The sequence below is a fragment of the Hyperolius riggenbachi genome, chromosome 9 (genome assembly GCF_040937935.1).
Source record: "Hyperolius riggenbachi isolate aHypRig1 chromosome 9, aHypRig1.pri, whole genome shotgun sequence".
In the NCBI taxonomy this organism is placed as follows: domain Eukaryota; kingdom Metazoa; phylum Chordata; class Amphibia; order Anura; family Hyperoliidae; genus Hyperolius; species Hyperolius riggenbachi.
In genome coordinates this window covers 259,476,015-259,501,923 of record NC_090654.1, presented here as the reverse complement: position 1 = coordinate 259,501,923, position 25,909 = coordinate 259,476,015, and the positions used below count along the sequence as shown (strand labels likewise).

General features: G+C 48.0%; 2 protein-coding genes across 2 annotated transcripts in view; one reads left to right on the top strand and one right to left on the bottom strand.

Annotated features, from left to right (window-relative positions):
* LGALS3 (galectin 3) overlaps positions 1–25,909 on the top strand; it is a 517,589-nt gene that overhangs the window by 419,249 nt on the left and 72,431 nt on the right. The gene's annotated exons all lie outside the window — the stretch shown is intronic.
* Positions 5,480–7,177, bottom strand: GPR135 (G protein-coupled receptor 135). Its single transcript, XM_068252136.1, has one exon. The coding sequence runs from the start codon at positions 7,099–7,101 to the stop codon at positions 5,860–5,862; it is 1,242 nt and encodes a 413-aa protein (XP_068108237.1). The 5' UTR covers positions 7,102–7,177; the 3' UTR covers positions 5,480–5,859.

Below are 25,909 nucleotides of genomic sequence, written 5' to 3'. Positions count from 1 at the left end.
ATTCCCTAATCCTCACAATGCCTGCCAGTTTGGATTGTATGCATTTCCAAATTGGGTCAATCGAGATGGTCAGGATGTGCATTACTTAAATTGGCACAATTCCAAGGTGTATGCCAGTTACGTCTCATTGTCCATCTTTAGTCACAGTTTGTATGAGGGCTCGTTTCCACTATTGCGTTGCGAAACCGCTGCGGCAAAATTCGCATGCATGCGAATTTTCGTGCGAATTTGCATGAAAATTTGCATGGATGACGATGTATGTGAATTTAACCATGGGAATGCCGGTGTGCTTTTCAATGGATTTCATGCGAAGTCGCATGAAAATTCGCATACCAAAACAGCATGCGAATTTCCTATTAAATACATTAGCGGCGATTCGCATGCATTCCATTTGCAGGCGAATTCTGCGGCTCTTTTGTGCGTTTTTTCACCGCTGAAAAAAAACGCACCTCAACAACGCTACAGTGGAAACAGGCCCATCCACTTGCATTACATGTGCGAATCCGCATGCGTTGGATGCATGCGGATTCGCGATAGTGGAAACGAGCCCTTAAGTGGGGACAAAAACAAAGACAGTTCTAAAAAACGGATACATGTTTAAACTCCTCCCACTCAAACAGAAAAAAAAAATCCTGGAGTTTCCTTGTAAGGTTTGCGCAAAAAGCAGATTGGAAGCTGAATTTCAGGCAGCAACAAGCATACGACTCGCAGCCCAGGACCGCCTCCCAGTAACAAAAAAAAGCCTCTAAATATTTTCTTAAACAGCCAAAGTAGCAGTCACATGACCAAAGCAGTATTTTTTAAGGCCTCATTCACACTAGAGCGTTTTGCCGCGATTTCGGCAAAACGCTCGAACACTAGCGCTTATTAAAAGCGCTAGCGTAATGAAACCCTAGCGCAAATTAGCCCAAGTAAGAATAGGCCCTATTCTTACTTGGGCAATTTGCGCTAATCGCCACAAATCAGCCAAAAACGGGCAAAAACGCCAAACGCGTCGCCTGCACCATTTTCAGGCGATTTCCCGGCGATTGCGTTTCAGTGCTATAGAAGCGCTAAACGCGATCGCGGCAAAAACGCCTCACTGTTCAGTGATTTTTCCGCGTGGAATCACGGAAAAATCACTCATGCAAAATGTCGGAAAAAATCTCCGGCGTTTTGCGTTTCTAAGTGTGAATGTGGCATCACTGAGTACAGGCCGCCAGTTGGGACTGTCACTGCTGGGAATCGAGAGGGTGTACAGCAGCCCCGAAACATTACTGAGAGATCCAGAGTGCCAGATTGTCTCAGCCAAGCACATTGTTCTTCAACCAACCCCTCCTACTCGATGCTGCTCCATCGTACGTTGTGTCATCATCCCTCCTCCATTATCAACAGAACCTGTCTGTACAGCACTCAGCTCCAAGGGATGCATGATTAACCCAACTCACAGTACCCCGCCTCCAGTGCTGGGGAGGCGGGAGATAGAAGAGCGTAACATCACATGCCTGCTGCAAATTTGACTATTTAAAGCTATACTCGCATATATTCACAGGCATTTTTTACTGCCACAGAGATCAGTCAAAATATACAACTTTTGTACGTTTTGGGCAAAGTGGGGCAGCATAGAAACTTGTCAGGTTGTTACTGCGGTCTGTGTCCCCACTGGGGAGATTATTCCCTCAGGGTGGTTCCATGGCTTTAGTGTGATCACTTGGGCAGTAAGATCATGACAGACGTTCAAACTCTTCCCCACTTAGCAGAGAAGGGGTTAGTATTCAGTAATGACTATGTCCCTGTTGCACTGATTTCCTCATTTCTTCTTGGTTAATGAGATGCAAATAATTTCAAGTTGACGCAAGATTATGCAAATTGAAAATTTCTGTAGCTACAAAATTGACCAATCAACCACCTTCAATGTAGAATTTGATCGGTCCATTTACAGGCTGCAGATATTTGCATGCATAATCCTGCATCAACTTGGAATTATTTGCATCTCACTGACCATCCCTACTTAACGCCTCTTTTCCACGGACTGTTGAGCTGCATGCTCAGCAAGCAGTTACCAGGCAGCAGCAGTGAGCAGTTACCAGGCAGCAGCAGTGAGCAGTTACCAGGCAGCAGTGAGCAGTAGTGAGAGTTTGAGAGGCATTTCACTGCCTATCAACAGTCTGTGGAAAAGAGGCCTTAAAGGGAACCTAAAGCGAAGTATGTGGAGTCTGCCATATTTATTTCCTTTTAAGCTATACCAGTTGCCTAGCTGTCCTGCTGATTTATTTGGCTGCAGTAGTGTCTGAACAACACAAGAAACAAGCATGCCGCTAATCTTGTCAGATTTGACTATGTCAGAAACACCTAATCTGCTGCATGCTTGTTCAGGGTCTATGGCTAAAAGTATTAAAGGCAGATGATCAGCAGGGCTGCCAGGCAACTGGTATTGTTTAAAAGGAAATAAATATGGCAGCCTCCATATCCCTTTCCCTTCAGGTTCCCTTTAAAGGGCAATTGAAGTGAGGGCTCGTTTCCACTATTGCGTTGCGAAATCGCTGCGGCAAAATTCGCATGCAGATGCGAATTTTGCATGCATGTGCATGCGAATTTTCGTGCGAATTTGCATGGATGATGATGCATGCGAATTTAACCATGGCAATGCCGGTCTGCTTTTCCATTGATTTCATGCGAATTCGCATGAAAATTCGCATACCAAAACAGCATGCGAATTTCCTATTAAATACATTAGCGGCGATTCGCATGCGTTCCACTCTCAGGCGAATTCGTTGGCTCTTTTGTGCGTTTTTTCACAGCTGAAAAAAACGTACCTCAACAACGCTACAGTGGAAACAGGCCCATCCACTTGCATTACATGTGCGAATCTGCATGCGTTGGACGCATGCAGATTCGCGATAGTGGAAACGAGCCCTGAGAGAGAGATGTGGAGGCTGCCATATTTATTCACTTTTACGCAATACCAGTTGCCTGGCAGCCCTGCTGATCCTCTGCCTCTAATACTTTTAGCCATAGCCCCTGAACAAGCATGCAGCAGGTCAGATGTTTCTGACATTATTTTCAGATCTGACAAGATTAGCTGCATGCTTGTTTCTGGTGTGATTCAGACACTATTGTAGCCAAATAAATCAGCAGAACAGCCAGGCAAGTGGTATCGTTTAAAAAGAGATAAATATGGCAGCCACCATATCACTCTCACTTCAGTTCCCCTTTCAGGCAGTGGTCACACTTGGAAAAAAAATTGCATACATTTTGCCGCAATGCAAAATAGCATGCAAAAATCGCACTTTATGGTTTTCCATTGGCATAATGTGATTCTGCATTTTGGGAATGTCATTTTGGTCTATTTAAAAACACTACATGCACTACCTTTTGGTTTGCGTTTGCGAAATAGCAGGGGATTCACATATTATACATTCAAATGGGGCAGAATGCTTAACATTGCATCAAAAAACGCAACCGTATTAGAAAAAGCACAAAAAAATACATGAGTTTACGATCCTGCAAGTGTGAGCCCTGCCTCGCTGTTCTCCTCTATTTTTCCCTTTAGGGCTAGTTTCCACTAGTGCGGCGTGAGTCTCGCAGACGCACGCCGGCACTGGGCGGGATCGCAAGCGAGTCCCATGAGCCGTGCCATGCACAGCTATGGGATTCGCAGCCTCTGCCGCAAATTCTGTGAGGGGTTCCGGCCGAATCGCACCCGCAAGCGATTAACCCGCAGCGCCGTTATCCCCTATGGAGAGTTTCCCTGTGCATTTCATGTGCGGGGAAACTCTGCGGAATCGCGGCGGAAACCGCAATAGTGGAAACGGGCCCTGAAGTGTTTAGGGCCATTAGACTGTGAGCCCCTCCGAGGAACAGTAAGGCCCAGTGCACACCAAAACCGCTAGCAGATCCGCAATATGCTAGCGGTTTTGGGAGCTGATTTCAGAGCGATTCTAGGTATGTTTAGAGAGGTTTTCTAAACATACCTAGCGGTTTTGCGTACGTTTTTGTGTAGCAGATTACACATATTGTTACAGTAAAAGCTGTTACTGAACAGCTACTGTAACAAAAATGCCCGGCAAACCGCTCTGAACTAGCGTTTTTCAGAGCGGTTTGCGTTTTTCCTATACTTTACTATGAGGACGAAACGCTTCCGAAAACCGCAAACGCGCAGCAGGAGGCGCGTTTGCGACTTGGCAAAAACCGCAAACCGCCGGTGTGCACCATCCCATTGCAATACATTAGACAAGCGTTTTTAGAGGCGGATGCGGCCGGCGGATCGCTCCAAAAACCGCTCGGTGTGCACTGGGCCTAAATTGTAAAAAAAGCTCCATTAGGGCTGGAACCTACTAGAGTTCTTTTTTACACGTTTAGGGATCAATTTAAATCGCTAGCGATTTCCCTAGACATTTTTGCTAGCGTTTTGTCTTTTTCAGGTGTGAATGGGCCCTAAGGGGTTGGAGGAAAGAAAGCATAGTATTTTAGATTGTAAGCTGTGCGGTTCCCAGGACTCTATCCTCTCCAGTTCCTTCAATATCTTCCCACGTCCCGAAAACATACTGATAAGTACTGAGGGCTAATGAGGTGCAATTTCTGAGTTGACGTAAACTGTATGCATCTTTGAAATGAATTCAAGGCAGCAGCAGCTACATACATTTGCATAGAATTAGCATAATAGCAACATCAACTCTGCATTACTAGCGTCACACTGAACTACCCCTACTGATAAATTAAATAAAAACCACCAACGTTAATCTATAGTAAGACGGTGGAGCTAGTATGGCTGAAGTGAGCCATCGAGAAAGTCCATAGGGAACAGTCCTCCAATCACAGCAACGTCCACAACTTGAAGCATTCTAATTGACTGAAAAGTGTGGGCGTATTATTACTACAACCTATGTGAAACCTAGCAGTTCGAGAGAGCACTGCCCACCCAATCACATTAGCGGAATTTCGCTATGGACTTTCTCACTGGCTCACCTCAACCATACTTTATTCCCAGACTGTGTGCCCCTCTGAGGAACAGTTTGTGACACCACCGTGTACTCTGTAAAGTGCTGCAGAAGATGTCTGGGGGCAACTCTACTTTAGGGGACCCAGCAGAAAACCTCATAGGGAAATTCAGCTAGTATAATTGAGTGGATTGCACCTTTCGAAACTGCTTTGTGCTGTAGAGGGTGCTGTGATTGGAGAACTGTCCCCAACGAAATTCTTGCTCGGTACCCTAAAGTAGACTAGATTAAAGTCTGAACTATGTAAATACAAAAAAGGTCAGTGTTCTCTCCCCTATTGTTCCTTATATATTTTTTTAAATGCTGGCTGTATTAAAAGGTAACACTCAACATGACAGTCACAGACCCATGCCTGCATCTTGCTTTATACAGTACCATGAAAGATAACAATGCAACATAAACCACTAATAATACCAAAATAATACTGCTGCCTGAAATTCAGCTAAAGAAGCAACACTCTAGTGCAATTTTTTTTTAAAACAAACACAAAAGTTCCCTTTTTAAAAAATAGCTATTTGTCACACAGTTTTGCTGGCAGAGTCCCTTAAAATCAAATGATTTATGCTGGTCAAGTCTCCTCTTAGCTCCTTTTAGCAACCAAACTCAGGTACACAACGTATTGTTTTAACTACAGGCCAGTGGGTCAGTACAAATCATTTTTTCCCCCGTAAGTGCTATGTTCACAAAAACATCTCACCGGCTACCACCAATACTTTGGTTATGCAACAAATCATCGGGGGTTAAAAAAAAAACCTGGTGATAGAAGGGCTGTGGGGATTTTGTACTACAATTTCGACTTTGGGTAACCTGTTCCCTCTTATTTGACTACCTGAACAGTTTCTTACCCAACCAGTGGGCAATGCTAAAATCAGACAAGTTATCAAAGGCTCGTATCAGCCGTCTCGGTTTTCACCACGGCCGGCTCTGACATGGTGTCTGGCTGTCCGTCCCGGCAGAAGAGGATGGCGGGGTTCTTGCAAGCCCACATGGCAACATCTCCACCGTTGGCTGGGCTAGAAGACGACACCCGGCTGCCTTGCCCATGTCTGTTGGTATAGCGATCTCGAATGGGGTCAGCCCGACCTCTGACCTCCCGGTTCTGACCCTGGGTACATAGGTAGGCCGCGATGTTCCTAGTCCTGTAGCCCTCTTCTCGGTTGCGGCCCAGCAGCATAGAGATGTTGGGGTTGCGGATAGCGTAGATGAGCGGATTGATGGCCCCGTTGGCCCAAGCCATCCAAATTGCCACGGTGTCCATGAGAGGCGTGAAAGGGTAGTCCCCCGCAGCGGCCACCAGGCCCATGACGCAGTACGGTCCCCAGCAGCAGATGATGAAGACAATCATGATCAGCACAGTGGTAGCCGTCCTCATTTCGCTGTAGAAGCGCAGCAGGTGCGCATAGGTGGTCACAGGCCGGACGCGGATCTCCGACAGCCGCACCGCCTTGCAGATGTTGTAGTGGCAGAAGCACATGAGGCCGAAGGGTACAAGGTAGCAGACCACGATGAGGGTGATGCTGTAGGCGGAGCCCAGTCTGGATCCGGCAGAGTGGAACACATACATGCAGTGGTAGTAGCCCTTCTTTTGCACCACCCACTGCCCCTTGGCCAGCAGGTACCAGGGGAAAGAGAAGGCCAGGGCCGTGAGCCAGGCTCCCACCAACAGTTGCACAGCCCTGGCGCGGCCGATCTTCTCCTGCGGCTGCCGCACGATGGCGTAATATCGGTCCAGGCTGATGAGGGTCATGGTCAAGGTGGACACGATGCCGAAGCAGGAGTTGAAGAAGCCGTTGGCAAAGCAGAAGCGGTCCCCGAAGAGCCAGGCCCCGCCCCCGCGGAAGAAGAGCAGCGCGATGGAGAAGGGCAGGCAGAGCACAGCGCTCAGGCAGTCAGAGAGGGACAGAGACAGGATGAAGGCGTTAGTGACGGTGCGGAGCTGCCGGTGCTTGGCGATCACCAGGATGACGGCGCAGTTCCCCAGGCAGGACAGCAGGAGGATGGCCAGTAACAGCAGCGCCTGGCACGCCACGGCCACCCCGTGCAGCAGCGGCGGCTCCTCAGCCGGGGAGCTCAGGTTGCTGCTGCCGCCGGGGGCCGTCACGTTGCTCAGCGGAGGCTCCATGGGGCGCGGTGTAGCCGGGGGGAGGCATCCCTCAGGCGGCCGGGGCTGCTGCTTCTGCTTCCCCCGCTACGGTCCTGGGGAGGCTCGCCGGGGTCCAGCTTCTAGAACGCCGGTGACGTCACCGCGGTTACCAGGGCAACAGAATCTCTGCTTCTGCTTCTTTTACGCAAAGAGAGAATGGAAGGAAGCAGGGGGTTAACCCTGCACATGCCGGTGTGGTGAAGATAAATGCAACTTTGTCAGAATTTGCAACCTTGGCCATTCCTCTCCTATGGGGGTGCAGATTCTGACAGGTTGCATGAAATACTACCTATAGTGAAAATATTTGCAACTTCATCAGAAATTGCAACCACTTCCATTCCTCTGCCTCACATGAACCTTCCAACCTTTTTCCCTAACGGTAACCTGGCTTATCCTGTGCCTAAAACTGCCCACCTATCCTGTGCCTAAAACTAATCTATTCTGTGCCTAAAATTACCCTCCACTCATTCCATGCAAAATCTACCCTATCCCATAACTCCCAACTGTCCCTCTTTCGGAGGGACAGTCCCTTTTTGGGAGCCCTGTCCCTCTTTCCTCCTCATTTGTCTCTCTTTTAGGACTTTGTCCCTCTTTCTATATAAATACATATATTTCTATACTAAAAATGGCGTTTGATTGACTCTAAACTTTATTTCCCATTCTTTAAATTGATATACTACTAATTATAAAATGTTACTATGAAGGAAAATTAACCAGGATAGAAAGGACCAGTGTGGTTTGAATTATAAAACAACATATTTTTCTTAAGAAATCTTTGTGGTATGCGTGACTAGGGGCGTGGTGGGGCGTGACCAGGGGTGTGGCATGGGCATGGCTTAAGTGTCCCTTTTTCTCATCTCAAAAAGTTGGGAGGTATGCCTATCCTGTGCCTAAAACTAACCTATTCTGTGCCTAAAACTACCCTCCACCCATCCCATGCGTGACCTACCCTATTTTGTGCCTAACTACCCTCCACCTGACCCATGCCTAGCCTACCCTATTCTGTGCCTAAAATTACCCTCCACCCATCCCATGCCTACCCTACCCTTTTCCCTGGTGTCTCCATGTCAGCACACTAATGGACAAAGTCCCGCCTCCTTTGCCCTAGTAGCATGTCCAAAGATGTTATAAGGTCATCCCTCCCCCAAACTTCCATTTTTTCGTCCTCGCCTCCAGTATGGATTCCATGGATGTTATACCTTTTTCCCTTACCTCTGCAACTTTTTGCGGACACCAGCAGGTTCATGCTCTCCTGTTGTGGTCTGCTACTTAGGTTGCTAAAGGCTCCTAAGAGTAGTAGAGCCCTTACTGTATCTATGGCTTCCCTTAGGGCACTCTGTTTCAAATATCCTGCCGCCACACTATGCATCTAAAGGATGCAGTGGCTCCCGGCATGCTGTGGGTTTCCCATGGTTTTTTTGCATATCAGGTTGCCTCATTTGTCTTACCTGACTATTCTTGTATTCGGCTGCTGCACTGTCCTTAGTTCACGGTACGTGTATCACTGGTTTCATCGTTCGCCGGTGCGGCGTTAGCCGTTAGTTCCTTCCTGGTTGGGAGGTTAAAAAAAATGTAGTTCTCGAGCGCGGGCGCGAGATTCCGGCTCCCTTTGTTTGGCCACGGTGGGAGTGTAATTACCGCCATCTTTGATGTGGGCAAATGCCGGAACTCCGGCGGTGGGGGCAGAAAATGAGCTGACTGCTCTATTTAAGATGCAGAGTGAGCCACCAGCACTGCTGGAAGGGCGTTTGTTTCCAGTGAGCGCGGATTTTGGCTTATAGAGATTTCTTCTCGGTAAGGGGTATCTAGGCTAGGGGTTTTAAGTTAGTAACATAACAGTAACCCCAGTGGTGTGGTCAGACCATCACATAATACAGTTTACTATTGAACATCACCCTATCAAGCAGCTCCCTAAAGAAACAATCAAAATCCGTCCCCTGAATAAATTAACACCGGAGAGGATAACTGCCAACCTGGATTTTACAAATCTGCTCCACAGCCAAATGGACCCAAACACTCTAGTAACCCAGTACAACAACACTATATATGAAACACTTGACAGTATTGCCCCATGGCGCACCAAATCAGCAACCAAAAAGCAGAAAGCTAATTGGTTTGACAAAACCATCATGGATCTAAAAAAGAAAGGGTGCAGACTTGAAAGACAGTGGCGTAAATCAGGGTCTGAGGAGCACAAATCTAGCCAAGTTCAACACCTCAGACAATACCAACAAGCAATAACCAAGAAAAAATCAGACTTTATCTCGCACAAAATATCTACAGCCAACAACAGAGCTGGTCAACTCTTCCACACAGTAGAATCACTCTGCAATCCTTCCTGCCTAAAAGCCCCAACCACATTCTCCAGGGAAAGGTGTGAAGAATTCTCTGCCTTCTTCACAAACAAGGTGTCTACCATCCGTGCCAGCATTACACCAACAACATCAATTGACCACTGGACTTTGCATCTCCCTACTACCATGGCAAGTCTTTGACGCTCTTAGTGAAGAAGATTTTGGAATTCTCATTCAAAGTCTCCGCCCCACTACCTGCGACCTGGATCCTGGCCCAACTGGATCCTTAATGCAGTGCCCAGAGCTGATCAGGCCAGCACTTCACAAAATCACTCAGTGCTCCTTGCAAAGTGGACTTTCCCCAGATGAACTAAAGAAAGCAATCATAAAACCCCTCTTGAAGAAACCATCACTAGATCCTGATTCTGTAACCAACTACAGACCTGTGGCAAACTTACCATTCCTATCAAAAGTTATCGAGAAAGCAGTCGCCAACCTGCTGGAAGCCAGGCTTACAGATAACAACATCTTTGATACTTTTCAGTCAGGATTCAGGAAAAGGCACAGCACTGAAACGGCATTAGTCCGAGTAATGAATGATCTACTTACTGCAAGGGACAAGGGTGATTGCTCAATTCTGATTCTTCTTGACTTGTCTGCAGCATTTGATACTGTGGATCATGAAATACTAATCCAGCGACTGAAGAATTACTGTGGCCTAAGGGGTACTGTTCTTAGCTGGTTTCAGACCTTCCTATCTGGCAGGACACAGCAAGTATGTCTGGGCACACACTACTCTAATCCAGTGCCACTTCCCTATGGAGTTCCACAGGGTTCTGTACTATCACCATTACTCTTTGCAGTCTACATGCTCCCACTGGGCAAAATAATCCAGAACTATGGCTTAGGATACCATTGTTATGCAGATGACACACAACTGTATCTGTCCTTCAAGCCTGGCACCCAAGACCCATCAGCATCCATAAATGCGTGTCTAATGGATTTACAAAATTGGATGAACACCAGCTGGCTGAGGCTGAACTCTGACAAAACAGAGGTGTTGGTGGTAGGTGGTCCACACATGATGGATAGAGTTCAAAACGCTCACCACCTCAAACTAGCAATTGGGGGAGATACTGCACAGTATAAAGACTCTGTGTGAAACCTTGGAGTGATCCTGGATGGAAATCTAAAACTCAAACAGCAGATATCAGCTGTCGTCAAGTCTTCCTTCCTCCATCTAAGAAATATAGCGAAAATCAAACACCTTATCCCAGCTGAAGACCTACCTGCCCTGGTTCATGCATTTGTATCCTCCCGCCTAGACAACTGCAATGCCCTGTTCATCGGATCTACAGATAAGGTTCTGCGCCCCTTACAGCTAGTACAGAATGCTGCAGCCAGACTCCTAGCCAATGCCCCCCGCAGCTCACACATCACCCCAGTACGGCAAACTCTACTGGTTGCCAGTAAAATGGAGAATCAATTTTAAGATCTGCCTGCTGACATTCAAGGCTCTACACCACATGGGACCCAAATACATAGCGGATCTATTGGAACTTTATGCCCCTCCACGCACCCTCCGCTCTGCCAACAAGATGAAGCTGGTTATTCCCAGGATACACTTAACATTTGGTGCTCGGGCCTTTTCCTATGCAGCCCCTACTCTATGGAACTCACTTCCACAATCAGTACGAGAGGCTTTAAAAAAAGGCTAAAAACTCACCTCTTTTCCCTAGCCTTTGAGACTGCATAATGCAGGGTCACAGCGCTTTGAGTCCCCAGGGAGAAAAGCGCTATGTAAATATTATTGTTATTGTTGTTATTCTTGATAAAGAAAAAGACTAGGAAACTGAGGCCAGTGTTAGACTTAAAAAGTTTAAAACAGATTCATCTTCACCCCAAGATTCAAGATGGAGAGTCTTCAAACAATACTCCTGTCCATACCCATACATCAGGATTTCCACAAGTTAGGAAGGAGGATTACACCTTCAATTTGTTTGCCTTCCGTTCGGCCTATCGACGTCCCCAAGAACTTTTTCCAAAATCCTGCTATCAGTCATTGCTTTTGTAAGGGTACAGGGAATACACGTCCTATGCAGCCCCCATGATGGATGTTTCGCGTCCAACAGGACGCTTGGTCACGCAGCGTGACCAAGCTTCCTGTTGGACGCGAAACGGCCGTTGTCGACCCTTTCACACCCGTGGCACCCACCCAACCACCGCTATCTACTAATAGTATGTATGTGCGCATTTCAAGGGCAAAGGAGGCGGGGCTTTCCCCATTAGTGTGCTCACATGCAGAACACCAGGAAAGGAACATTACCAAAGGTGAGTATTCAATTTTCCTTAATCCTGTGCCTAAAACTACCCTCCACCCATACCATGCCTAACCTACCCTATCCTGTGCCTAACACTACCCTCCACCTATACCATGCCTAACCTACCCTATCCTGTGCCTAACACTATTCTCCATCCATTCCATGCCTAACCTACCCTATCCTGTGCCTAACACTACCCTCCACCCATCCCATGCCTAACCTACCCTATCCTGTGCCTAACACTACACTCTACCCATCCCATGCCTAACCTACCCTATCCTGTGCCTAACACTACCCTCCACCCATCCCATGCCTAACCTACCCTATCCTGTGCCTAACACTACACTCTACCCATCCCATGCCTAACCTACCCTATCCTGTGCCTAACACTACCCTCCATGCATCCCATGCCTAACCTACCCTATCCTGTTCCTAAAACTACCCTCCACCCATCCCATGCCTGACCTACACTTTCCTGTGCCTAACACTACCCTCCACCCATCCCATGCCTGACCTACACTTTCCTGTGCCTAACACTACCCTCCACCCACCCCATGCCTGAACTAACCTATTCTCTGCCTAATAAAGGTGGCCACTAGCAATCCAATTTCAAGCGAAAAATCGTTTGAGCGATAAGAAATTCTGATCGGAAGTGAAATCGTTCACTACACCATCAACAAACCAATCTTTGCTTCCCATCTATGACAACCAACAAGAAAATTCAAATTTTGGTTTGGATGTTTTTATAATCATTTGTAATTGATTGTGCCCATCAACAGATATTATTTACAACCAATCTGATCAGAATTTCTGATCACTCGAACAATGTTTTGCTAGAAATTGGACCGTTAGTGGCCACCTTAAAATTACCCTCCACCCATCTCATGCCTAATCTACCCTATTCTGTGCCTAAAACTATCCTCCACCCATCCCATGCCTAACCTACCCTACCCTGTCCTGTGCCTAAAAAAATCCCTCCACCTATCCCATGCCTAAGCTACAATCTCCTCTGCCTAACACTAACCTACCATCTCCTCTGCTTAACACTAACCTCCCCTCTACCTAAAACTACCTCCCCTCTCCTCTGCCTAACACTAACCCCCCCTCTCCTCTGCCTAACACTAACCTCCCCTCTCCTCTGCCTAACACTAACATCCTCTCTCCTCTGCCTAACACAAACCTTCCTTCTTCTCTGCCCAACACTAACCTACCCTCTTCTCTGCCTAACACTAACCTTCAACTCTCTATTGCCTAACACTAATCTCCCCTCTCATTTGCCTAACACTAACCTCCCCTCTCCTCTGCCTAACACTAACCTCCCCTCTCCTCTGCCTAACACCAACCTTCACCTCTCTAGTGACTAACACTAACCTCCCCTCTCCTCTGCTTAACACTAACCTTTCCTTTCCTGTGCCTAACACTAAGCTTCATCTCTCTAGTGCCTAACACCAACCTACCCTCTACTCTGCCTAACACTAACCTCCTCTCACCTCTGCTTAACACTAACCTCCCCTCTTCTCTGCCTAACACTAACCTTCACCTCTCTAGTGACTAACACTAACTTCCCCTCTCCTCTGCCTAACACTAACATCCCCTCTCCTCTATCTAACACTAACATTCCCTCTCCTCTGCCTAACACTAACCTTTCCTCTCCTGTGCCTAACACTAACATCCCCTCTCCTCTATCTAACACTTACCTTCCTTCTCCTCTGCCTAACACTAACCTTTCCTCTCCTGTGCCTAACACTAACCTTCACCTCTCTAGTGCCTAACACCAACCTACCCTCTACTCTGCCTAACACTAACCTCCTCTCACCTCTGCTTAACACTAACCTCCCCTCTCATCTGCCTAACACTAACCTCCCCTCTCCTCTGCCTAACACTAACCTCCCCTCTCCTCTGCCTAACACTAACCTTCACCTCTCTAGTGCCTAACACTAACCTCCCCTCTCCTCTGCCTAACACTAACCTCCCATCTCCTCTGCCTAACACTAACATCCCCTGGCCTTATCCTAACACTAACCTCCCCTCTCCTCTGCTTAACACTAACCTCCCATCTCCTCTGCCTAACACTAACCTCCCCTCTCCTCTGCCTAACACTAACCTTCACCTCTCTAGTGCCTAACACTAACCTCCCATCTCCTTTGCCTAACACTAACCTTCACCTCTCTAGTGCTGAACACTAACCTCCCCCTCTGCTCTGCCTAACACTAACCTCCCATCTCCTCTGCCTAACACCAACCTCCCATCTCCTCTGCCTAACACTAACCTCCCCTGTCCTAAGCCTAACACTAACCTCCCATCTCCTCTGCCTAACACTAACCTCCCATCTCCTCTGCCTAACACTAACCTCCCATCTCCTCTGCCTAACACTAACCTCCCATCTCCTCTGCCTAACACTAACCTCCCCTCTCCTCTGCTTAACACTAACCTCCCCTCTCCTCTGCCTAACACTAACCTTCATCTCTCTAGTGCCTAACACTAACCTCCCCTCTCCTCTGCCTAACACTAACCTCCCCTCTCCTCTGCCTAACACTATCCTCCCATCTGCTCTGCCTAACACTAACCTTCACCTCTCTAGTGCTTAACACTAACCTCCCCCTCTGCTCTGCCTAACACTAACCTCCCATCTCCTCTGCCTAACACTAACCTCCCATCTCCTCTGCCTAACACTAACCTCCCCTCTCCTCTGCTTAACACTAACCTCCCATCTCCTCTGCCTAACACTAACCTCCCCTCTCCTCTGCCTAACACTAACCTCCCCTCTCCTCTGCCTAACACTAACCTTCACCTCTCTAGTGCCTAACACTAACCTCCCCTCTCCTCTGCCTAACACTAACCTCCCATCTCCTCTGCCTAACACTAACCTTCACCTCTCTAGTGCTGAACACTAACCTCCCCCTCTGCTCTGCCTAACACTAACCTCCCATCTCCTCTGCCTAACACCAACCTCCCATCTCCTCTGCCTAACACTAACCTCCCCTGTCCTAAGCCTAACACTAACCTCCCATCTCCTCTGCCTAACACTAACCTCCCCTCTCCTCTGCTTAACACTAACCTCCCCTCTCCTCTGCCTAACACTAACCTTCATCTCTCTAGTGCCTAACACTAACCTCCCCTCTCCTCTGCCTAACACTAACCTCCCCTCTCCTCTGCCTAACACTATCCTCCCATCTGCTCTGCCTAACACTAACCTTCACCTCTCTAGTGCTTAACACTAACCTCCCCCTCTGCTCTGCCCAACACTAACCTCCCATCTCCTCTGCCTAACACTAACCTTCATCTCTCTAGTGCCTAACACTAACCTCCCCTCTCCTCTGCCTAACACTAACCTCCCATCTCCTCTGCCTAACACTAACCTTCACCTCTCTAGTGCTGAACACTAACCTCCCCCTCTGCTCTGCCTAACACTAACCTCCCATCTCCTCTGCCTAACACCAACCTCCCATCTCCTCTGCCTAACACTAACCTCCCCTGTCCTAAGCCTAACACTAACCTCCCATCTCCTCTGCCTAACACTAACCTCCCATCTCCTCTGCCTAACACCAACCTCCCATCTCCTCTGCCTAACACTAACCTCCCCTGTCCTAAGCCTAACACTAACCTCCCATCTCCTCTGCCTAACACTAACCTCCCATCTCCTCTGCCTAACACTAACCTCCCCTCTCCTCTGCTTAACACTAACCTCCCCTCTCCTGTGCCTAACACTAACCTTCATCTCTCTAGTGCCTAACACTAACCTCCCCTCTCCTCTGCCTAACACTAACCTCCCCTCTCCTCTGCCTAACACTATCCTCCCATCTGCTCTGCCTAACACTAACCTTCGCCTCTCTAGTGCTTAACACTAACCTCCCCCTCTGCTCTGCCTAACACTAACCTCCCATCTCCTCTGCCTAACACTAACCTCCCATCTCCTCTGCCTAACACTAACCTCCCCTCTCCTCTGCTTAACACTAACCTCCCATCTCCTCTGCCTAACACTATCCTCCCCTCTCCTCTGCCTAACACTAACCTCCCCTCTCCTCTGCCTAACACTAACCTTCACCTCTCCTCTGCCTAACACTAACCTCCCCTCTCCTCTGCCTAACACTAACCTCCCATCTCCTCTGCCTAACACTAACCTTAACCTCTCTAGTGCTGAACACTAACCTCCCCCTCTGCTCTGCCTAACACTAACCTCCCATCTCCTCTGCCTAACACCAACCTCCCATCTCCTCTGCCTAACACTAACCTCCCCTGTCCTAAGCCTAACACTAACCTCCCATCTCCTCTGCCTAACACTAACCTCCCCTCTCCTCTGCTTAACACTAACCTCCCATCTCCTCTGCCTAACACTAACCTCCCATCTCCTCTGCCTAACACTAACCTCCCCTCTCCTCTGCCTAACACTAACCTCCCCTCTCCTCTGCCTAACACTATCCTCCCATCTGCTCTGCCTAACACTAACCTTCACCTCTCTAGTGCTTAACACTAACCTCCCCCTCTGCTCTGCCTAACACTAACCTCCCATCTCCTCTGCCTAACACTAACCTCCCATCTCCTCTGCCTAACACTAACCTCCCCTGTCTTAAGCCTAACACTAACCTCCCCTCTCCTCTGCCAACACTAACCTCCCATCTCCTCTGCCTATTGCCTAACACTAACCTCCCCTCTCCTCTGCCTAACACTAACCTCCCATCTGCTCTGCCTAACACTAACCTTCACTTCTCTAGTGCTTAACACTAACCTCCCTCTCTGCTCTGCCTAACACTAACCTCCCATCTCCTCTACCTAACACTAACCTCCCCTGTCCTAAGCCTAACACTAACCTCCCTCTCCTCTGCTAAACACTAACCTCCCCTCTCTCTCTCCTTCCCACATCGTCTTTGAGACCACCGCTGGACGCCGGGACCCTCTAGAAGTTCATGAGTGCGCTCCCGTTTGTGGCATGCCCAAGACGGCTCACTGGTGCGCAGTGACACAGAGCTGCTCTTGCTCATCGGAAACCACTTAGCCCGATCGGCTACTGCACCGGTGTGAGCATCCTGTGCAGTGTGGCCACATTCCCGTGAACAAGCCATTTTTGAGGAGCTTTGGGGGGGGGGGGGGGGGGGGAATGGCGGAAACCTCTGGACTCATTCTAAGGTGTGAATCTTTTTTTAAGTCACAGGTGTCCTTTAACAAACTGCCCCCCTACCCTGCTTAAACCTGTCTGACATTGCAGCTGTCTTGGGCAGGTTTTGATGCATGAGTGGGCTCAATGTAAAACTCACACCAGGGGCAGTAGTCCCTTGGTCAATGGATATGACATTTATGGAAATGTACCAAGTGTACAGTGACCAGACGTCCTGGTTTACCAGAATTAGGGTCCCCATTCCCAGGCACAAATATGTAAATATTTGTACTTATATACCTATACAGTATACCTTATAACATTGTCCTGCCCACAGAACAGATAGCTGGGGACAGAGCAGTGACAAGGTCCTCCAGCACCCAAGGCTGAGACACCAAAGTGCGCCCCTCCATCCCTCCCACCCCAGCCGTCACACACTGATTGCTATTAGACTAAGAGGGCCACAGGGCCCACAACCTTCCCAACACCTTAATATCTAGTTATCTGGCTTGCAGTCACTGCTATATATCCCCTTTTCTTATTTCTTTCTGCTTCATACACAATTAGGAATGACAGCTGAATAAATTGTGCGCCCCCTCCTACACTGCGCCCTGAGGCTGGAGCCTCTCCAGCCTATGCCTTGGCCCGGCCCTGGCTGGGGAACCCCCAATGGGCCACTCTTTTGTGTCCACGCTTAGCTGTTACTGGGCAGTGTACTTACATGTGTTCACACTACTTAAAGGATACCAAAACCAAACATACTAAAAACCGGGGGGAAAGGCATGTACTAGGTGCAGTCTAGATGCCCACCGTCCGTCCCATACCCTCCCCCCCCCCCTCGATCTCCTCATTTCCTCTCCTTCATACAGTAATTCCTCTATGTAGCTGAGTCCAGGTCGCCGGAGTCGGGCAGTAGTGCGCAGGTGCGCATGGCCAGGAGCTCTCTGCGCGTGTGCACGATGGTACAATGGTACAAAATGATATGTATCATCAGCAGGTCTCTCCCTGTCTTATATATATTTTTCAACGCTAATCTGTGTTAGTATTTAATATTTAAATATTCCACGCCCACCTCCTGATATTGGCGGCCACGCAGCAACCATAGCAGAGCAGAGAGACAGCGGCAACAATGCCAGATAGTGACCGGAGGCCAGAGGCAGCGTACACAGAGCAAATCCGAGCTAGCCCGGACAGAAAGAAACGCCGGCAGCCAGATGAGTATGGGCCCTAGAGCAAACTACAAGTTACAGTGTGTGTTCAGTTAGTAGCCAGTGTTCAGCGGAGGCTTGCTGAGATAGAAATATAGCAACCCAGAACCTGAAGAAGCCAGGCCTGATCATAGTGCTGTTACTGGAGACTGTCTGTGTGCAAAGGCCTTAAAGATACAGAAACATTGTGTTGATGATACAGTTGTTGCTGCCAGCTAAAGTGAAGGAATCTGCTACTGACTATATGAAGTGTATTGAGTGTGAAGTCTTTGCTGTTATAAGAGACATTATCAGCTTCCATTAAGTACCCTGCTGAGCTGACACAGCCACCTGCTTGCTTTAGGCCTGATTCAGAGACAGTGTGCCTGTCAGGTCCGTTTCAAGTCAAGAGTTGAAGTTCATGTGTTCTTCTGTGTTATGTTCTGAAGTGTTACTAAGAGAGTGATACAAGAAGTGAACCAAAGTGTGATTTATGCATATATATTGCATATCATTTGTTCATTGCAATGATCCGGATGATTCGACTCACAAAAAAGATCCGGATCAAAGATCAGAATCGTTCATGATCCGGACAACACTACCGCCCAGCTGATAGGCTCTGGGGAAAACACTGGACTGAGTCTTGGCTGCTCGGCTGTGTTCGGCTCTCTGTCTCTTCAATCGGCTCTTCTGGCTCGCTCTGTGTTCGGCTCTCTTCACCTGGGACATTTCAAAAACCTGTCAGACCTGTCCGGGGAAAAGAGGACATCTGGTCAGCCTATTATAGTTAGTTTTTCATCTTAGATCCGCTGTGTCAAAAATATGTGAGGATCTCAGCCTGTTTTGTTCCGATCTCACTCTGCTGCTGGCTGGGGGGTTTAAAAGCTTGTCCTGGCAGCGAAGGCTGCGGGTCCTATCAGATTCCATCAGTCAGACTTGCAGGAGAACAGGTGATGTTTCTATTGGCTCCCTGCTCCTGTCAGTCACAGTTCTCACTGCTTCTGCTGGTGAGTCACAGCTCCAAGCACAGTCTCCTCGCACAGACTCTGCATTCTTATCACCACTTCAAAGCAGGCGGTATTGCTTCGTGCCATTACTGCTTTATGAATTGACATTTACTGACATGTGTTGAGGTAATTATCGCACAAGTCGGTAATTTACCTCACTGCTTGGTAACTATAGCTTTTCATGCGGTGACAGGGTTTATGAATTAACATTTTCCTAAGTGCTCGGTAAAGTCAGCTGTTTTCTGCATTACCGAATGCGGTAATGCTTTATGAATTGACCCCAATGTATGTACACTTGTATAACAGTGTACATTTGCTGCCCCATCAAAATAACTCAACACACAGCCATTAATGTCTAAACGACTGGCAACAAGTGCAGTATTGTGAAGCCACTCGTGCAGGGCTTTCTCCTCCATGCATGAGCAGCTTTGGGATTTCCTTCATTCAAGAGAACCCGAGGTGTGTTTATCAAATCTTAAAGGACACAGAGGCATGCTCTGTGTACAATGAAATGTCTCCTTTTTATTGCTGCCTCCAGCCCCCCCTCCCCCCCTCCCCCCCATGGGCTCTACTGTCCCCCCTTAAAAAAGCGCCAGGCTAGCGACAATCTGCTTGTCGCTAGCCTGCTATTTACCTGCAGCCTGTCACTCATCACCGCTCCTTCGCCTCTGTCCTCTCGCTCCCCGCTTCTGTAAGCTTCCTCCAATCGATGCTAAGCCACGACCCAGGAAGTACTTCCGATTGGAGGAAGCTTACGGAGGTGTGCCAGTGGAACAGTGGTCAGGTGACAGTGGAACAGCCTGGAGGATGGCGAGGGATCTCAAAGACTACATGGGGGCTGGAAAAAGCCCCAGGTAAGTAGAAAAAAAATCTCCTGTTTCAGGTGTACTTTAAATAGACACTAGTGACCAGCATATGGAGGCTGCCATATTTATTTCATTTTGCATGTGTCTCATTCACACACCTGAAACAAACATGCAGCTAATATGACCAGACATTAACCACAACTCCTGCTGTCATAACTAGTTCTGGGTCAGTAGCTGATATTAACAGGATCAGCAGGACAGCCAGGAAATTTTCATAGTTTTAGCACTCTCGCAGTGTTCAAATCCCAGCCAGTGCACTCTCTGCAAGAAGTTTGTATGTTCGCCTTGTGTCTGTGTGGGTTTCCTCCATGCACTCTGACTTCCTCCCACATCCCAAAAACATAAAGATAAGTTAATTGTCTTCCCCCTAAAATTAGCCCTAGACTGCGATACACAGATACATATATGACTATGGTAGGATTAGATTGTGAGCCCCTCTGAGGGCCGGTTTAGTGGCAAGACAATATACACTGTACAGCACTGCAAAATAGGTCAGCGCTACAAAAATACATTAAATACTAAATAATAGTTTCAAAGGAAAAAAAAGACTGTCTTCAACATCCCTCTAATTACAGTAACCATATTACTAACAGCCAGTAGATGGCAGTCTGTACTTAGAAATGTAGCAGTAGCTAGCTAACCCTACCTATAGGGTTAGCTAGCTCTAACGTGTGTGTGTGTGTCGTGTGTGTGTGTACAATTATCAGGGCTGGAACCCACTAGAGCGATTTTGTGAGTGTTTAGGGAGGTTTTCAAAACGCTAGCGATTTCCCTAAATGCTCAGCTAATGTTAATGGATGGGCCAAATTCCACTGGAGCGATTGTGATTTTCAAAATCGCAAACGCAAGACATGCAGCATTTTTAGCGTTTCTGCAATGCAAAGTATATAAACGCTGGCATAATCGCTCACCAAAACCTACTCAGAGCGATTTTGCTAGCGTTTTAAATTACTGCACACTGTAAAAAAATTGAAATTAATTGAAAGGACCAATCAGAATTTAAAATGCTTATCGCAACACAATCACTGGCAAAAAGCTTACACTTTTTAGAATCGCTACCAAAATCACCAGAAAACACCACCCTCGGCACTGTCCACCCTAGTGTAAAATATTCCCCCCGGGTGCCCACACATGAATACTTTACCTGTAACATCCACCGCTAGAGATGGCCCAAACCTCCGATTTTCAGTTAGCGAACTTCCTCCAAAAGTTTGGTTCGCGCAAACTTCCGCGAACCGCAATAGACTTCAATGGGGAGACGAACTCTGAAAAATAGAAACACTTATGCTGGCCACAAAAGTGATGGAAAAGATGTTTCAAGTGATCTAACACCTGGAGGGGGGCATGGCGGAGTGGGATAGATGCCAAAAGTCCCGGGGAAAAATCTGGATTTGACGCAAAGCAACGTTTTAAGGGTAGAAATCACATTGAATGCTAAATTGGAGGCCTAAAGTGCTTTAAAACATCTTGCATGTGTATATGTTACGGCCAGAACCCGAAGTTTGGCCAGAACTAGAAGTGGCCGGCCACTTCGGGTTCTGGCCGGCCAATGTGCGAACTGGCCGCTGCGCTGCGGCCAATGTGAGAAATGCAACAATTCCTGTAAGGTTAATGGTATGTTGTGGCCGCAGCGCAGCAGGCAAATGTATCACATCTTAGTTTATTCAATGAAATTAAGCCGGCGACAATGTGCGAACTGCCTTTTTTATCTGCCTCTCTCTCCTCCTCTGCCTCTCTCTCCTCCTCCCCCCCACCCCCCCCCCGCCTCTCTCGCTCTCCTATGGGCAGCCGGGCGGGGACACGCGTGTCCCTCCGGAGTCGTTCGTCGCGGCAGGGAATCCTGCCGTTCTTGCAGAGCGGGTGCTGGCAGAAGCAATGTCTGCAGCCTCCCCGCTCTGCTCTCCTGCCGCGACGAACGACTCTCCTGGACACGCGTGTCCCCGCCGGTTGCCCATAAGAGAAGGAGAGAGAGAGGCGGGGGGAGGAGAGAGAGGCGGGGGGAGGAGAGAGGCAGAGAAAAAGCCGGCGGCTTAATTTCACTGAATAAATTAAGATGTGATATATTTGCCCGCTGCGCTGCGGCCACAACATAACATTAACCTTACAGGAATTGTTGCATTTCTCACATTGGCCGCAGCGCAGCGGCCAGTTCGCACATTGGCCGGCCAGAACCCGAAGTGGCCGACCACTTCTAGTTCTGGCCAAACTTCGGGTTCTGGCCGTAACATATACATCAATCAGGGAGTGTAATTAGAGTTCTGCTTCACAGCTGTTTGTGTAGTGACGGCTATGCTGGACTGGTGCGCACCAAAGCCCTTCCAGCGCTTTGGGGGAGGGCCCAGGGCCCCCAGAAGCCCTGGGTCCCTCACTGCAGTGTCAGTTGTCCCCCCGATGGCTGCCCTGCGTGGCTTACCTTTGCCAGCATAATGATCTCTCAGAAGTTTCAATGCTTTTCTTCCATTATCAGCTGCTTTTCTCATTATAAGAGACAGACTTTTGTCATCTAGGAATTGGATTAGCTCAGCATAAGCTTCTTCATTCATTTACTCCTATATTGAAAATGGTCTGTGTCAGCTGATGGTTCATGCAGGATGGTCTCTTTAAGATTCATCAAGCGCAGATGGCCTAGGACTTTTGTCTCCCACAGCTCATAATTCTTCTCATCATCATCGAAAAGCAGCCTGTTCCATCGGCTTGTTCCCTCTCTCCTGGGCCCATAACCTGTTGCCATTTTGATTGAAAGCTAATGGGAACCCGTTTAAATAGAGTGACCAGACGTCCCGGATTGCCCGGGACGCGTCCCGGATTCGGGGTCCGCTGTTCCAGGCTGCATGAGGTCCCGGGAAACGTCCCGCTTTCAGCAGCGGGACGTCCCGGCCTCGGGACTCTGGTCACTGTATTGCATGAACTGGCTGCGGCATCTATAGACATATTGTGCTGACATATTTGCCCACATTCGTTTACTTTGTGCTGACATGTTGCCCACAATGCGTTTATTTTGTGCTGACATGTTGCCCATTGCGTTTATTTTGTGCTGACATGTTGCCCACAATGCATTTATTTTGTGATGACATGTTTGCCCACAGTGCGTTTATTTTCTGGTGTCTGGGGTAACTGTTGCTGCATTTATTATTTAATGGTCATAGTTGGCTATGTTTGCTGCTTTGGGGTACGGTATACTATTAAATAGCATCACACAGTTTCTGCACACCCATGATGCGAAACCTCTTCTGACCACATCATGGCGTAAACACTGCTTTCTTATGCCTCACTGTTACATCATTATGTTAGCTCCGCTCATACAATGTCATGGCCACACCCATTCCCCCCCATTTTTCAGCGCGGCGCTTAGCCCCCCCCCCCCCCCCCCCTCCTACCCCCGTCCCAGGTTGAACTAACAAAAAACCGGTCACTCTAGTTTAAAAAAAAACCTCAGATACTCACCTAAGGAGAGGGAGACTGAAACGGTTGAATATCGCTACGAGAGAGCCATGACAGGAGCAGGCACCGGGAGAGGAGAGTGAATGCTCTATGGCATAGAGCATTCACTCTCCTCTCCCGGTGCCCGCTCCTGTCATGGCTCTCTCGTAGCGATATTCAACCGTTTCAGTCAAACACAGCTGTCTCCCGGCCGAAGGGAGGCTTCGGAAATGCTTCGGGAGCCCGATTGCTCCCGAAGACGGGACGCTCTACACTGCGCATGCCCTCTATGACGCACTCGCCAGTGTGCCGCCTGTCTTCGGCAGGACTCGGCTCCCGAAGACTTCCGAAGTCCCCTCGGCGTGGGATGAGAACGGAGGAGCCAGCGCAGCACCGGGGCACGGGAGAGGAGAGGGATGGCTCATTAGGACCGAGCCTTCCCTCTCCTTAGGTGAATTAGTATCTGCCTTTTTTTTTTAAACAGGGTTACATTAGCTTTAAGAGCAGGGATAACTGGTTTGATGCTGTTTTCTAATCTTATCTTGTGAGTTACAGCAGATCTCTGATGGTGGATAAATTCACACAGGCACCATGCTTGAGTTTCTCAGGAACACACACACACTGTTCTCTTCTCTTCCTCTTTTCTTTTTTTTTTGTTCTGAGTACAACTTTATTTTAACACTTCCTGGTTAACAAACAGACAACATTGTCATATGACTTTAGAGGCATATAAAACATCACAAATCTTAACACTGGTAACTGCTCACTGAGCATGCAGTGCAGCCGCCTGTGAAAAAGGGCCCTTAGGCCTCTTTTCCACAGACAGTTGATAGGCAATGAAATGCCTCTCAAACTCTCACAGCTGCTTGCTGCTTCCTGGCAACTGCTTGCTGCTGCCTAATAACTGCTCACTGCTGCCTGGTAACTGCTTGCTGAGCACACAGTTCAACTGTCCATGGAAAAGAGGTCTTAGGCTGAATGACATAGTCCAGGAAGCGACCATGGAGCTAAGTCCCTCTCAGATGCCCCACATGTTTTGCAGGTATTAACCCCATTATCTTAGGAAGACATTGGGTTCAGCTCCTTTAAACATTTATTTATGAACCGGAAAGCTGTATTTCAAGTTGATCTGGTCAAACATGTTATTTTATGTAACGCAAATAATTGTAACCAAGAAGCATTAAATACAAATATCAAAAGAATTCTTTGTTCATTAGATCATCTGTGGCACAAAGGTAATTGTTTTGTCAATGATCCATTACATCTTTCATTTCGAAGTAGCGGCCATTACTAATCCTGTCCTGACAACACAGCAAGCTTGTGGAGATCTCAGAATAATACCATGTTTCCCCGAAAATAAGACAGTGTCTTGTATTAATTTTTGCTCCAAAAGATGAAAATATGTGCAAGGGCTTATTTTCAGGGGATGTCTTATGTTATTGTGCTCTTTCTGTGCTGTGTCTCCTCCTGTCATTTCCACTGTGCAGCCTCCTTCTTTGCTGAATCCACTTCTTGTGTGCCCCTATGTCCCCTTTGTGCCTATAGTGTCTTTCTGGTGTCCCCCTCTGTCACTGTGTCCTCCTCTATCCTCCTGTGTCCCCCATGTCCTCCACTGTGTCTTCTGCTGTCCCCCATGTCCTCCTGTTGTCCCTGTGTCCTCCAATGTCCCCCTGCATCCTCTTCTTTGCCCCAGCTCCATGTTGCTGTGTCCCCGAGCTTCATCCTATTGGAAAGAAGTACGGTAACTAGTGTTTCTACTGGAGCTCAGGGCCGGATTACCGACCAGGCAACAAAAGCAGTCGCTTGGGGGCCAACATTCAGAGTCAAAGGGGCCCCATCAGCACATAAACCAGCCATCGCCATCCTGTCAGCGGTGGCTGGATGGTATAATGGTTAAAAGGACTCTGAGCAGTGCAGTAACTATGGAAAGATGCATATCATTTTAAAGCTCTTTTTCTCCTCTTTCCAATGATATATAAACCGCTGCCGCCTTTTAGTTTTCGCTATTTTCGCGATCGAAATCACAGCCACAGCAATTTCGATCGCAAAAATAGCGAAAACTAAAAGACGTAGGGTGTCAGTTTATCTATCATTGGAAAGAGGAGAAAGAGAGCTTCAAAATTTTATGCATTTTTAGTTACATTGTTACACAGTTACATTTAGTTACATTGTATTACACAGGACGACTTTTCTCCAAAGTCGGCAGCTTGATTCAGCACAATGCAATGAAATATAAGGAACCCAGGGGGATGTAATTGCAAACATCATGCTGGTCGGTGTGAGGATGTAATTAATTAGTTGTGGGTATGCTTAAAGGCATACCCACAGGCACTACTCGGAGTTCCTTAAAGGGCTCTGCCTCTGACACAGGAGACCAGGGTTCGAATCTCGGCTCTGCCTGTTCACTAAGCCAGCACCTATTCAGTAGGAGACCTTAGGCAAGTCTCTCTAACACTGCTACTGCCTATAGGGCGCGTTCTAGTGGCTGCAGCTCTGGCACTTTTGAGTCCGCCAGGAGAAAAGCGCAATATAAATGTTATTTGTCTTGTCTTGTCAAATGATGCTGTGCGCTGCTGATTGTCTTCAGAGCCAGGCTCTCC